This window comes from Carcharodon carcharias, chromosome 4 (assembly GCF_017639515.1).
Source record: "Carcharodon carcharias isolate sCarCar2 chromosome 4, sCarCar2.pri, whole genome shotgun sequence".
NCBI classification, from domain to species: Eukaryota; Metazoa; Chordata; class Chondrichthyes; order Lamniformes; family Lamnidae; genus Carcharodon; species Carcharodon carcharias.
In genome coordinates, this window is record NC_054470.1 from 84,406 (window position 1) to 100,653 (window position 16,248).

Here is a 16,248-nt window from a genome sequence, read left to right on the forward strand (position 1 = left end):
TTCATGTTCTTCCTACCAAAATGAATCTCCTTGCATTCCTCCACATTGAACTTAATTTGCCACCTTTCTGCCCATTCTACTAACTTGTCTATGTCCTTCTGAAGTTCAAACTATCCTCCTTACAGTTCGCTATCTTTCAAGTTTTGTATCATCCACAAACTTTGAAATTGTGCCCTGTGCACCAAGGTCTAGGTCATTAATAAAAATCAGGAAAAGCAAGGGTCCCAACACTGATCTCTTCATTGGAAACGTTCCTCCAGCCCAAAAAACATCCATTAACCACCACTAGCTGTTTCCTATCACTCAGCCAATTTCGTATCCATGTTGCTGCTTTCACTTCTATGAGCTATAACTTAAAGTTGGGTTGTTAACTAGAAATTGAAATTTAGTGAGTTTATGTTGGGAAGATGATTGCATTTAGCTTACCAGCAGCTAAACTCCTGATTATCACTCACCTCTCTGTTCAAGATGCAGCTTGGAAGTTTTGCTTTTAGGTGTTATATTCTACTATGGCACTATTTTAGTTTACATAATTTAATATTTAATCTGTACAGCATTATCTTGTAAGGTTTTTTGTATTGCAGAGAGGTTTCCCATAAATGGAGTCCAAAGCAAATAGCTGGTCACCTTGTACTGAAAGGGTAAGTTGCAAGAAGAATCATGTGATTTCTTGTTTGGTTTGAGAATTGTACCTCTTGAAACTGTTGATGGCTATGGGTTATCTTGGCATTTACGAAGACTAATTACAGTCTGGCCAAGGCATAAATAACCAGGTTTGTTCATTTTTAGACCGTTAACACTAGTTTTGTACTTGGAGCCATCTAATGACTACATATCCTATTCTTCAACTCGGACGATGTACTGCGTTATGGGGTTTGATAATTAACATAATTAATGTCAAGTCCCAGAATCCCTTGTCAGACATAGCTGCATAGAAGTAGCTCAAAAAGGTCTTTCTAAGATTGGTCGACTCTGAAGATCACAAAGTGGAAGGAGATTTGACAGGCTTTTTGGGCCAACTTAGCTTGTCTGCCCAGACTTATAATTGGATATCACAGCTATAACATAGAAAATAGGAGCAGGAGTAGGTCACTCGGCCCTTCGAGCCTGCTCTGCCATTTAATATGACCATGGCTGATCCTCTACCTCAACACCCATACTCCTGCATTCTCCCCATACCCCTAGATACCTTTACGGTCCAGAAATCTACCTATTTCCCCCTTAAATATATTCAGTGACTTGGCCTCCACAGCCTTCTGTAGTAGACAATGCCATAGGTTCACCACCTTCTGAGCGAAGAAGTTTCTCCTCATCTCAGTCCTAATGGTCTACCCTGTATCCTGAGACTGTGACCCCTTGGTCTACACCCTCCAGAGGAAGTATCATCCCTTCGTTCAATCGGTCCACCCCTGTCAGAATTTTATATGTTTCAATCAGATCTCCTCTCATTCTTCTAAACTCCAGTGAATACAGGCCTGGTCGGCCCAATCTCTCCTCATTCGACAATCCCGCCATCCCAGAAATCAGCCTGGTGAACCTTCACTGCACTCCCTCTATGGCCAGTATATCCTTTCTTAGGCATGGAGACCAAAACTGCACACGCCACTCCAGATGTGGTCTCACCAAGGCCCTGTACAGTTGCAGTAAGACATCCTTATTGCAATGAAGGCCAACATACCATTTGCTATCTTAATTGCTTGCTGCTTCTGCATGCTTGTTTTCAATGATTGGTGTACAAGGTCACAAAGGTCCCTTTGTACATCAACATTTCCCAATCTATCACCTTTTAAATAATACTCTGCTATTCTGTTTTTCCTTCCAAAGTGGATAACTTCACACTTATCCACGTTATACTACTTCTGCCATGTATTTGCCCACTCACTAAACCTGTCTAAATCGCCCTCAAGCCTCTTAAGACCCACCTCAGTGCTCACATTCCCACCAAGTTTTGTGTCGTCAACAAACTTGGAAATATTACATTTGGTTCCCTCATTCAAATCATCGATATATATTGTGAGTAGCTGGGGACCAAGCACTGATCCCTGCAGTACCCACTAGTCACTGCCTACCACTCTGGAAAAAGACCTATTTATTCCTAAGCTAAAAGCAAAAAACTGCAGATGCTGGAAATCTGAAACAGAAACAAAAATACCTGGAAAAACTCAGCACGTCTGACAGCATCTGCGGAGAGGAATACGGTTAAAGTTTCAAGTCCGTATGACTCTGGTGAAAAGTCATACGGACTCGAAACGTTAATTGTATTCCTCTCTGCAGATGCTGTCGGACCTGCTGCGTTTTTCCAGGTATTCCTATTTATTCCTACTCTGTTTCCTGTCTGCTAACCAATTCTCAATCCATGCTAATATATTCCCCCAATCCAATGTGCTTTAATTTTACACATTAAGCTCTAAAGGTTTCTGAAAATCCAAGAAGACCACATCCATTGGTTCTCCCTTATCTGTTCTGCTAGTTACATCCTCAAAGAACTCCACGTTTGTCAAACATAATTTCCCTCTCATAAATCCATGTTGACTTTGTCTAATCCCATTGATATTTTCAAAGTGCCCTGTTATCACATCCTTTATAATAGACTCTAGCATTTTCCCTGCTATTGATGTTAGGCTAATTGGTCTGTATTTTTCTGTTTTCTCCTTTTTTAGTGGGGTTACATTTTCCACTCTCTAATCTGCCGGGTCTGTTCCAGATCTGCAGAATTTTGGAAAATGACAATCAACGCATTTACTATTTCCATGGCCACCACCTTTAATACCCCGGGTGTAGATTATCGGGCCCTGGGGATTTATCGGCTTTCAGTTCCATTAATTTCTCCAGCAGTATTGTTTTAGTAATACTAATTTCCTTCAATTCCTCCTCACTAGGTCTTTGGTTCCCTAGTATTTCTGGGAAGTTATTTGTGTCTTCCTCTGTGAAGACAGAACTAAAGAAGCTGTTTAATTGCTCTGCCATTTTCTTCTCTATTATAAATTCTCCCGTTTCAGACTGTAAGGGACCTACATTTGTCGTCACTAATCTTTTTCTCTTTTTTTCTTTACACATACTCATAAAAGCTTTTACAGTCCGCATTTATGTTCCTTGTAAGTTTACTCTCATACTCTATTTTTCCCCACTTAATCAATCTCTTGGTTCTACTTTGCTGAATTCTAAACTGCTCCTAAACTGCTACCTTTTCTAGCAACTTTATATGGTGCCTTTTTGGATCTAGTATATCCTTAATTTCTTTCGTTAGCCATGGTTGGGCTGCTGTTCCTGTTGTGTTTCTGTGCCAGAAAGAAATTTATAACTGTTGCGATTAATACATTTGTTCCTTAAATATTAGCCATTGTCTATCCACCGTCATGCCTTTTAATTAAGTTCCCCAATCTATCTTAGCCAATTCACACCTCATACCTTCATAGTTTCCTTTAAGTTTAAGGACCCTAGTTTCAGATCTGACTGCTTCACTTTCCATCCTAATGAAGAATTCTATCATGTTATAGACACTGTTCCCTAAAAGACCCCACATAACAAGATTATTAATAATTAAACCCTTCTCATTGCACAATACCAAGTCTAGGATAGCATGTTCCCTAGTCAGTTCCTCGACATACTGGTCTATAAAAACATCTCGTACGCACTACAAGAATTCATCTGCCACAGTATTATTGCTAATTTGATTTGCCCAGTCAATATGTATATTGAAGTCACCCATGAGCTAGGCCCACAGGCCATTTGGCCCCTTGCGCCTCCTCAGCCATTTGATAAAATCCTGGCTGATCTCCTTGTGGCCTCAGTACTTCCCTGTCTATTCCCTATATATTTACAGTTTACCTGACATAGCTATTTACCTCAAACTCACCAGAGGGAAGTTGATCAACCAAATACTGCTTAGATGGAATATTTTGCAACCTCAGTCGCCTCTGTGCCAAAACTAAACTGACCACCATAAACATACATGATTTACAGTTTACAGATGAGGATGGTGTCGTTGCCCACTCTGCACCAGACTTGCAAGCCACTTTTGATCCCTTCAATTCTGCGTTCAAGAAACTCAGCCTGTCTTTGTTGCAAAAACAAAACTTAAATCGACCCTGGACAGTCAAATCTTCCACCTCCCACATGTGTCTTCCATTACTCAATAATTTCACTTTCTTCCAAAAAAAAAGTACATGGCTTGCTAGCATTTCCTCATAACATTGTTTTTTGGCACAAGGAATCTGTTTCATGAACTGCCTCCAGAGCTCGAATATCCTTCATGTCTTGAACATCAGTTTTGGACGCAGTGTTCAAGTTGTTTAAACCATGACTCCCTCTGACTTGTACTGTATTGTTCTAGATGTATAGTCCAGTATTCCATTTGCTTTATTTATTGCCGTTTCATAGCAATTCTCATATTAGCCAAGTATATGAAACTCTTAAACCTCTTACGTCATCTTTAGCTGTTTCAAAGAGCACACATATTACTTATTTTCCCTCCCCCGTTTGCAGTGTCATACAATTGTCTGGAATAAATTTAATTTGTCTTGCTCTATTCATTTATTTTGTTAATTTAACAATTCCTGAGATGAATCCTCAGATTCAAGAGTTCTTCTTAGTTTGGTATTTTCTGCAAATGTGGTTAGTTTGCATGAGCTTCTAAATCTGCCATTAGTGTAAATTAGAAATATAGTTCTCCCGGTACCCATCTGTGGGACATCCAGTGTGATTTATTTTTTTAAAGTGGTGCTGTGGATTGAATAGATAATTAAAACTGTCACTTTTCCCTTAGTATTTTATAATTTTGTCTTCCTTGAAATTACAGTGGATAATTTGAAATGTGGAGCAATTTTTAGTGGATTTAAACATAGTCATGAACTTTAGTAATTTTACATAGACTGTTTTTTTATTTTTAAAAAACCTCTTATTTTAAAAAAACTTATTTCTTACAGGTTGACCTGTGCAGTGGCATTGCCTTTTTACTCAGCTAGTTTAATTGAGACCGTGCAGGTAAACTTTCATTCTTTGTGTTAACAAAATTTATCGGTCACACTGTGTGAAGTAAATGTTGCCTTATTTAATGGCCAACTGTTGAATAGCATTTAAAAAATTGGGGAATGGTGTGACAATGATCATTTACTGTAATAACCATGAATCCTTTGATGTATGAGGTACAAAGGTCATTCGGTCAGTCATATCCGAGAAACCGGCATCGACCTGGGCACCAGAAACTACAGTGGCAAACTCAGCCTTGTCGACCCTGCAAAGTCCTCCTTACTAACATCTGAGGACTTGTGCCAAAGTTGGGAGAGCTGTCTCACAGACTAGTCAAGCAACAGCCTGACAGTCATACTCTCAGAATCATACCTTACAGATAATGTCCCAAACACCACCCTCACCATCCCTGATCCCACCGGCAGGACAGACCCAGCAGAGGTGGCAGCACAGTGGTATACAGTCAGGAGTTTTCCTGGGAGTCCTCAACATCAACTCCAAACCCCATGAAGCCTCATGGCACCAGGTCAAACGTGGGCAAGGAAACCACCTGCTAATTATCATCCTCCCCCCCCAACCCCCCGCCGCCCCCCTTCAGCTGAGGAACCAGTGCTCCTCCATGTTGGAGAAAGCATTGAGTGTGGCAAAGGTGCAGAATGTACTCTGGGTGGGGGACTTCAATGTCCATCACCAAGAGTGGCTCAGTAGCACCACTGCAGACCCAGTTGGCCGAATCCTAAAAGATATAGCTGCTATACTGGGTCTGCGGCAGGTGGTGAGGGAAAAAACCTACTTGATCTCATCATCACCAACCTTGTTGCAGATGCATCTGTCCATGACAGTGTCAGTTGGAGTGAGCACCACACTGTCTTTGTGGAGAGGAAGTCCCACCATCGCATTGAGAGTACCCTCCATCATGTTGTGTAGCTCTACCACTGCTAAGTGGGATAGATTTCAAACAGATCGAACTTGAAACTCGGCATCCATGAGGTGCTGTGGACCATCAGCAGCAGAATTGTACTAGATCACAATCTGCAACCTCATGGTCTGGCATATCCCCCATTCTACCATTACCACCAACCCAGGGGATCAACCCTGGTTCAGTGAAAAGTTCAGGAGGGCATGCTCCAGCCATACCTAAAAATGAGGTGTCAGCCTGGTGAAGCTACAACACTGGAGTGATCCCACAAACAACGGATTAGATGTAAGCTTCACAGTCCTGCCACATCCAGTTGAATGGTGGTGGACAATTAAACATCTCACTAGAGGAGGCGGCTCCACAAATATCCCCATCCTCAATGATGGGGAGGCCCAGCACATCAGTGCAAAAGATAAGGCTGAAGCATTTAGAAGATCCTTCAGCCAGAAGTGGATGATCTCGGTCCCCTCCGGAGGCCCCCAGCATCATGGTGCCAGTCTTCAGCCAATTCGATTCACTCCATGTGATATCAAGAAACGGCTAAAGGCACTGGCTACTGCAAAGGCTATGGGCCCTGACAATATTCTGGCAATAGTACTGAAGACTTATGCTCCAGGATTTACTGCGGCCCTAGCCAAGCTGTTCCAGTATAGCTACAACACTGGCATTTATCCGGCAATGTGGAAAATTGCCCAAGTGTGTCCTGTACACAAAAAGCAAGACCAATCCAACCCACCAACTACCACCCCAGCATACACTCAGTCATCAGTAAAGTGATGGAAGGTGTGATCAACAGTGCTATCAAGCAGCATGTGCTTAGCAATAAACAGCTTACTGATGCTCAAATTGGGTTCTGCCAGGATCACTCAGCTTCTGACCTCACTGCAGCCTTGGTTCAAAATGGGACAAAAGAGCTAAACTCCCGAGGTGAGGTGAGAGTGACTGCCCTTGACTTCAAGGCTGCATTTGACTGAGTGTGGCATCAAGGAGCCCTAGCAAAACTGGAGTCAATGGGAATCAGGGAAAACTCTTTGGTTGGAGTCATACCTAGAACAAAGGTAGATGGTTGTGGTTGTTGGAGGTCAATCATCTCAGTTCCAGGACATCACTGCAGGAGTTCCTCCAGAGTGGTGTCCTATGCCCAACCATCTTCAGCTGCTTCAATGACCTTCTTTCCATCATAAGGTCAGAAGTGGGGATGTTGGCTGATGATTGCACAATATTCAACACCATTCGTGACTCCTTAGATATTGAAGCAGTCCATGACCAAATGCAACAAGACCTGGACAATATCCAGGCTTGGGCTGACAAGTGGCAAGTAACATTCGTGCCACCCAACTGCCAGGCAGTGGCCATCCCCACAAGAGAGAATCTAACCATCGCCCTTTGACATTCAGTGGCATTACCATTGCTGAATCCCCACTATCAACGTCTAGTCAGTTAGCATTGACCAGAAACTGAACTAGACTGGCCATATAAATACTGTGGCTACAAGAGCAGGTCAGGGGCTAGGAATCCTGTGGCAGGAGGTTCACCCCCTGACTTCCCAAAGTCTGTCCATCATCTACAAGGCACCAGGCAAGAGTGTGATGGAATACTCTCCAATTGCCTGGATGAGTGCACCTTCAACAACACTCAAGACACCATCCAGAACAGAGCAGCCACCTGATTGATTGTCCGTTTGTTGATGGAGTGACAGTCACTCTCCCCACCACCGACGCACAGTAGCAGCAGTGTGTACCATCTACAAGATGCACTGCAGAAACTCACCAACTCTCCTTAGGCAGCACCTTCAAAACCCACGACCGCTACCATGTAGAAGGACAAGGGCAGCCAATGCATGGGAACACGACAACCTGGACGTTTCCCTCCAAGCCACTCACCATACTGACTTGGAAATATATCACCGTTCCTTCATTGTCGCTGGATCAAAATCCTGAAACTCCCTCCCTAACAGTAGGTGTACCTATAACCAAAGGGACTGCAACAGTTCAAGAAGGCAGCTCACCACCTTCTCAAGGGCGAATAGGGATGGGCAATAAATGCTGGCCTAGCCAGTGACACCCACATCCTGTAAATGAAGTTGTTAAAAATGACCCAAAGCTTAGCCAAAGAGGTAGATTTAAGGAGTATCTTAAAGTAGGAAAGCGAAATGGAGAGGTTTAGGGAGGGAACTCCAGAGTGTGGGCCCTAGGCAGATGAAGGCATAGCCATCTGTGGTGCAAAGATAAATATTGGGGATGTGAAGAGAATCATCTATATCTTGGACTATTGTAGGGCTGGAGGAGATTACTGCAATAGGCCAAAATGAAGTCAAGGAGGGATTTGAAAACAGGGATGAGAATTTTAAAATTTGAGACTTAACCAGGAGCCATTGTAGGTCAGCAAGCACAGGGCTGATGGACGAATTGGGTTTGGTGAGTTAGGGCACAAACAGCAGAGTTTTGGATGACCTCAGGTTTACATTTGATAGCATTTGGAAGGCAGGCCAGCAGTTGGTTTGAATAGGCAAGTCTGGAATTAATAAAGGTAAAGTTAATAAGGAGGTATGCTGAGGGCTTCAGCAACAGATGAGCAGAGGCAGAGATGGATGATGTTATGGAGGTGGAAGTTGGCAGTTTTCATGACTGCACAATATGTGGCTGAAAGCTCATCTTGGGGTCATATATGACACAGGTTGCGAGAACAGTCTGGTTCAACTTCAGACAGTTGCCAGGGAGAAGGATGGAATTGGTGACAAGGGAGCAGAGTTTGTGGTGGAAACTAAAGACAAAGCCTTTGATCTTCCCTCATATTTAATTGAAGGAAATTTATGCTCAGCGAACACTGTTCGATAAACAACCTGAAATTTAGAGACAGGGGAGGGGTCGAGAAAGGTGATGATGAGGTCAAACTGGATGTCGCCAAGATGCATGAGAAACTGATGTGTTTTTGGATGATGTCACTGAGGGAGCAATTGAATGAGAAATAGGGTGGAGGGGCCCCAGAGGTTCTTGGGGAACACCAGAGGTTAACGTTGTGAATGGGAACAGAAAAAATTGTGACTCTTGCTATGATTAGATGGCTCAGAATGAAATCAGGCTAGTGCAGCCCCACCCAACTGGATAAAAGGTGGAAAGACATTGGCGAAGGATGGTGTGATTGACCATGAAAGGCTGCAGACCGGTTGAGAAGAACGAGGAGGGAAAGTTTCCCTCATCAGTTATGCATGATGTCATTTATCACTGATGAGAGCAATTTCAGTACTGTGGCAGGGCAGAAACCAGATAAAAGTGATTCAAACATGAGTGTTCCAGGAAAGATGGACACAGGTTTGGAAGGTGACAACATGTTCAAGGACTTCAAAGAGGAAACGGAAGTTGGAGATTAGACAGCAGATTCTAAGGAAGGAAGGGTTTTTTTTTTGAGAGGAGTGATGACAGCAGATTTGAAGAAGAGATAGACAAAACCTGAGGAAAGAGAATGGTTCATTTGTGAAGAGAGCAGGAGTTGGGACTTGTGGACAAGATGAGCAGCAGGAGACAAGAGTAGGAATAAAGGTCAGGTACTCTAATTGGCAGGATGTGACTAGTAGTATCTTTTGGGGATCTCTGCTGGAGCCACAACTATTCACCACATATTAACCACTTAGATGATGGGACAGGAAGCGGCATTTCCAATTTTGTCAAAGACAAGATTGTCAGGATCGTAAGCAGTGTAGACGGAAGCTAACATTGCAAAGACATACTAGTAGATTAAGCAAATGGACGAAACTGTGGCAAATAGATTTCCATGTAGGCAAATGTGAGTTCATCGACTTTGGACGTAAAAAGAATGGAATAGAGTACTTTCCATATGATGAAAAGCTCAAAATATCGGACGTTCAGAGAGACTTGTAGGTTCATGTACATAGATCATTAAAATGTAATGAAAAAGTACAGAAAATAATCAAAAATGTTAATGAAATGCTGGCCTTTACATCCAGAGAATTAGAATCAGACCAAACCAGGTAAAGACGACGGATTTCCTTCCCTAAAGGACATACCAGATGTTATGCTACAACTGTACAGCCTGCATGAATAAGCCACAGCCGAAGTACTATAAGTAGATTTCAACACCACAAGAAGTATAAACTGGCCTTGGAGGGATTTACCAGAATTTTTTTTTTCCCCCCTTTATTCATTCACGGGATGTGGGCTTCTACATTTGTTGCCCTTGAGAAGGTGGTGGTGAGCTGCCACCTTTCATTCTTTCTTTGTGACTTTGTAGCAGTTTGTTACAATTTGGCTTGCTAGGCCATTTGTGTCAACCACATAGCTGTGGGTCTGGAGTCGCGTGTAGTGTAGACCAGACCAGGTAAGAGCAGCAGATTTCTTTCCCTTAATGACCTTAGTCAACCAGATGGGTTCCATGGTCATAATTAGACCGTAAATATAGACTTCTCCAAATATATATTGACTTCGAGGGTTAAATTATGTGGCAAGATTATACATATTAGTAATAAAAACAAAAAAACTGCGGATGCTGGAAATCCAAAACAAAAACAGAATTACCTGGAAAAACTCAGCAGGTCTGGCAGCATCGGCGGAGAAGAAAAGAGTTGACGTTTCGAGTCCTCATGACCCTTCGACAGAACTTGAGTTCGAGTCCAGGAAAGAGCTGAAATATAAGCTGGTTTAAGGTGTGTGTGTGGGGGGCGGAGAGATAGAGAGACAGAGAGGTGGAGGGGGTTGGTGTGGTTGTAGCGACAAACAAGCAGTGATAGAAGCAGATCATCTGATCTGCTTCTATCACTGCTTGTTTGTCGCTACAACCACACCAACCCCCTCCACCTCTCTGTCTCTCTATCTCTCCGCCCCCCACACACACACCTTAAACCAGCTTATATTTCAGCTCTTTCCTGGACTCGAACTCAAGTTCTGTCGAAGGGTCATGAGGACTCGAAACGTCAACTCTTTTCTTCTCCGCCGATGCTGCCAGACCTGCTGAGTTTTTCCAGGTAATTCTGTTTTTGTTTTATACATATTAGTGTTGTATTCCCTGGCATTGAAAAGGTTAAGGGTGATTTGATTCAATTTTCAAGATATCATTGGAAGCTGTTAGCGTAGCTTGCAAGAAACTATTTCCTCAAAAGAAAAGCAAAATACTGTAGATGCAGGAAATCTGAAATAAAAGCAGCACATGCTGGAAATACTCAGGCCAATTAGCATCTGCGGAAAGAGAAATGGCGTTCATGTTTCAAGTTGATCGACTTTCGTCAGAACTGGAAATGGAAATATAACTGATTTTAAGCAAGTACAGAAGCTGGTGGAGTATGGGGCTGGGGAAGGAAGGCCAAAGGAAGACTGGAAAGATTAAATGATCAAAGGAATTATGGTGCAAGGTAGTATAAGGAGATGGTGATATGACAAGTAGAGAAAGAAAAGATAGGTCAAGAGGAGGTGTAAACAGGAAAAGCAGAACTATCACCGGATGCCATCCAAAAAAACATTGGGAGCAGAGGTTATAATCTGAAATTGTTGAACTCAATGTTGAGCTTAGAAGAGTGGAAAGTGCCTAATTGAAAGGTCAATTCTACACCCACCTCTCTATTCTCGACTTCCTACACCGCAAACTCATCTTTTAATTATGCACTTTATACCCTCCGGTCCCAATGCCTCTGGAATCTGAAGTGTTCCCTTGTGTTCCATTTCTTCAGCCTTCTCATTAATCTGTTTAATTCTGCTTTTCCTATACTCACCAGCGCACAACACTGGAAATCATCCAGAGATTATAGCCTTTTGAGGTTCTGCTGTTTAATTTCCTCCCTAGCTCCTGAAACTCTGACTGCGTGACCTCGACCCTTTTCGTTTACATGTCATACCTGAGCCACGAAGTCTCTCCTTCCCACCTTCCAAAAATGTTCTACACCCTCTCAATGATGTCCTGAGGCAACATGCCATGCAGGACTCACAGCTGTTGCAGGAACACCTGAGTGCTCCGCCGACTATCACATTCCCCCTGACCACTGCATTTCTATAACTTGCTGTGCTTCATGTAGTCATTTGTCTTATGGTGCTGTGGATCTGTTCCAAACTACATTCCCCCAAGCTGTTACCGATATTCAGCACTCAGTTTGAGAGTCACACTCTGAAGATTCCTGCAGTGGTCCCTCTTCCTGTTCTGTAGGTCACCCACTTGCTGTCCTCCTGAGTGCTTTATAGCTGAGGAATGACCATCTCCTGGAACATGCACTCTAGGAAATTTAGTATAGGGTTCTGTATTTAGGCATGCCAAACAAGATAACAATAAGAAAACTAATACATAAAAGTACAAACCTTTTGAAATTACCTCATGATTGTATTTACTGTTGGTTCTAGAAATTGCCCCCTCCTTCCCTTATGCAGTTTATCCAAATGTAATTATTAAAATACAGTGGATTACAAATAAATATTTAGAAGATGACTAATGATATTGGTTTATTTAATATAAAATATATGTATGTGTAATATTTTAATAATGACTAGCTTATTGTCTGTTCTATTTCCAGAGTGAAATCATAAGGGACAATCCAGGAATATTAGATTGTGTGAAGGAAGGTATATGCAGACTGGTGGGAATGGGTGTCCCTCATAGCAAGCGTCTGCTCCCTCTTGGAGTTTTAGTCTTTCCAACTGTCTTGCATGGAGTGCTCCATTATATCATCAGTGCCATCATCCAGAAATTTATTCTCTTTCTTCTTCGGAAAAAGACACCGCATCAGCTCCCAGCTGATGCTTCTAATTCTGTACAAACTGTGCTGGATGCTTACTTCCCTGAACTTATTGCTAGCTTTGTTGCAAATCTTTGTGCTGACGTTTTGGTTTACCCATTAGAAACAGTACTTCACCGCCTTCATATTCAAGGAACCCGCACCATCATTGACAACACAGACCATGGTTTTGAAGTGCTTCCTATTAACACGCAGTATGAAGGAATGAGGGACTGCATTAATGTAATCAAGAAAGAAGAAGGTATCTTTGGTTTCTATAAAGGTTTTGGAGCAGTCCTAGTACAATACACATTGCATGCTGCTGTGCTACAGATTACTAGAATTATATATTCTACTTTGTTGCAAAATGCTACCTAAACCAGGAGTTTGAATGTCATGGTAAAAAGCCCATAGTCCAAGTTATGAAATTTTGTCATGCATGTTAGAAGCACTGTAATCAAATGCACTCTGTTGCTATGATTAAACTCCTGAAGCGGTAAACACTTCATTTTAAAAATCACAAGAAATGTTTGTGATAATTGTAAAGGTGCCCATGATTTGTGTATTTTAATGTCATGTAAATGAAGCTCTTGCTATTCTCAGTATGGTTCTCCTTTTGGAATATCATTTTCTGACACAATACAGCATCAAAACAACCTAGACTAAGCAAGGAAAATGAGATGTAACCATGACTTTTTTCCTCTCTCCTTTAAACTCCCTCGTTACTTAATTCAAATTATTTATTTCAGGTGTTTTTTCATCATTTCAATTTTTGACAAGCACCTCAAATTTTAATAGCAAGCTTATTCCATGTGGTTGGAGATTTTATACCGTCAGCTTTATTTTCTGTAATACTGAATGTGTCAGAAGATGATGTGGTCAGGTCCAATTCTTCAGTCCTAGTGGATTTATTTCTGCTGAAGAATCTTAAATGGTAAGAAAGGAAAACCACCATAATTTGGCTTTGGGTGTGGTTGAAGTTGTAGTGCTTTATTATTTGCTACACAATGTTTTCATTCACTTCGTAAAATTTTGGTTGACTTTGCCATATGGGATTTTAATGGTCCAAGGTGTCAAGAATGTGGCTTTATTTTGTATATAGTTTGTTCCCTTTAACTAATATCGCAGTATGATTCATAAAATGATGAGGTTAATGAAGCTTGATGCAGTCTACTAGTGCCATTTGTATTCCCCACTCAAATGTTTGTTTGCTATTTTTCTGCAGTAATTGCTTGGCAATTCCATGAATGATAATGTTTGCAATTATGATAGATCAACAAAGGAAAAAAAAGTCAACATTGCCAGTTGCTCACAAGATCTCAGTTTTATACTTAATATCCCATTATTCATGTCCCAATTTTGAACAACACTCATCTTTAGGTAAAATCATGCAAATAAATAACTTTGAAATTACTGAAGTAGAAAATACAATTTTAATTTAAATCATAAGTTACTGTAATCCTGTGCATCTCAGTTCACGTTTTTGTTTTCATGACTAAGTAATAACAAATGGCAAAATAATTGTTTTCTGTAAACTTCAGTTTTTAAATATTTCTAAAGGTACAACACCTACTGATATTACATTAATCTTTCCTGCCAACAATAGTAGTAAAATAACCTTCAGAAGGAATAGAAAGGGAGGAAGGATAAAATGAATTAGAGGTAATATCACAGCACTAGAACAGAAGGATTTAACTATTCAAACATAATCCTTTTAAACTGAACTCCTGGAAGATTAAGGGTTTGGTTACAGCAGTGCAACTATAAGAGTCCTGAACAGTGGAAAGAAAATTCTTAGATCCAGCTCCAATACAGTACAGTTTTCATATTTTGACAAGTACATCAGGTACAGTCCAAGCAAATTTCTGCACCACACTTAATTTCTCCAGCTTCATAATTGACCATCTCAACTATTTCATGATGGTGGAATAATTAAACTTTATAGCCTTAACAAAGCACCTACACTTTAGCAACTGGATAAAACATTGTATAAAGCTGCTATATTGTAAAACCACCCATCCGATGATTTACTGAAAGAGGCGTCATGGGAGATTTGCTAGTATATAGGTATATCTCAATCAAGGCCACATTGTTATCTCTAGCTGGTGTAGTGTCATCAAAGTACAGAAAGAGTGGCTGCTGTAACCTACAGACCTTGCCTCTGTTGTAAACAAAATATTCCAGAGTTTCAGGTGTATTCTGTAGGGGTATTCTTCAATAAATTTCTCAGATCCAGTGAAAATATATTCGAACATATCCACTCCTCTTTTGAAAGAGAGGAATTCCTTACATCTTGCTGATTCTTAGAGTATTAGACTTTGTATCAAGCCACAATCTCATCTGAGGTAGATGAGCAAACTTAAAGAAGGACTTTAAAATAAATTGAATGGAGGCAGCGAGCACAGAAGAATTAAAGGAGACACAGAGTGATATCCTGGTCTGTTCCAAGGAAATACACTTATTTGTGATTGATTTGGAAAAGAAAAATTACTATTCTGCTGTCAGGTTTTAAACTGTGAAGTAAACAGTCTATTCTCAATTGCAGATGTATGGCACTAAGATTGGTAAAATTGTTTTGCTCAAAAGCACAGATCCTTGGAATTAAAAAAAAAATTGACCTGCTTCTTGTGAAATTGATGACTGATTAAATCTGTTCATTATTTCTGAACTTCGAGTCCAAAGGTGGGGCAGGAGGGGTGCTTGGTGATTCGCTGGGGCACTTGATCTATGTTAGGAGACTAATTAATTACTGCATGTTTTTTTAATACACAAATATACCTAAACTAAATTACCTTCTGACTTTACCTATTTTCATGATCATTGCTAAGATTCTCTCTGACCAATTCCTTGTATTTGTCACTACACATATAGGAGCATAGGATTTAGCAAGAATAGGTCATTCAGCCTTTCGAGCCTACCCTGCCATTCAATAAGACCATGATCAGGCTGATCTGGTTGTGGTCTCAACTCCACTTTCCTGTCTATCCCCATAACCCTTGACCCCCCTGTCGTATTAAAAATGGATTGATCTATGTCAGCCTTGAATAAATTCAATGACCCAGCCTCCTAGTTTTTTGGGGAAGAATTCCACATGCTAAAGACCCTCTGAGGAAAAAAATTCTCCTCGTTTCCATCGACCCCTTATTCTTAAACTATATTCCCTAATTCTAGTGTCTCCCACAAAAGGAAACATCCTTCTGGTATTCACCCTATCAAGTCCCCTCAGGATCTTGTGTTTCAATAGGATCACCCCTCATTCTTCTAAACTCCAGTTGGTATAGGCTGACCTGTTCAACCTTTCAGCCCAGGAATGAGTCGAGTGAACCTTTTTTCAAATGAGACCAAAACTGTACACACTGCTCCAGATGTGGTCTCACCAAGGCCCTGTACAGATTCAATAAAACTTCCCTACTTTTATATTCCATTTCCCCTTGCAACACATGCCAACATTCCATTTGCCTTCCTAGTCACTTGCTGTACCTGCAAAATGACTCTGATTCATGTGCCAGGGCACCGAGAGCCAACTGTACCGCTGGGTTTTGCAATCTCTCACTATTTAAATAGTATACTGCTTTTCTATTTATCTTGCCAAAGTGGACACATTTTCCCACATTATATTCCATCTGTCAAGTTTTTGCCCACTCACTTAACC

At 41.2% G+C, this 16,248-nt stretch overlaps 1 protein-coding gene across 1 annotated transcript in view; it reads left to right on the forward strand.

Moving 5' to 3' along the window:
• Positions 1-15,218, forward strand: part of slc25a46 (solute carrier family 25 member 46) — a 48,617-nt gene extending 33,399 nt beyond the window's left edge. The window contains exons 6-8 of the mRNA XM_041185964.1: positions 585-641; positions 4,926-4,983; positions 12,396-15,218. Coding sequence (XP_041041898.1) covers positions 585-641; positions 4,926-4,983; positions 12,396-12,974 — 694 coding nt within the window. The 3' untranslated portion in view covers positions 12,975-15,218. The remainder of the gene's footprint in view (positions 1-584; positions 642-4,925; positions 4,984-12,395) is intronic.
• Positions 15,219-16,248: the final 1,030 nt, after the last annotated feature.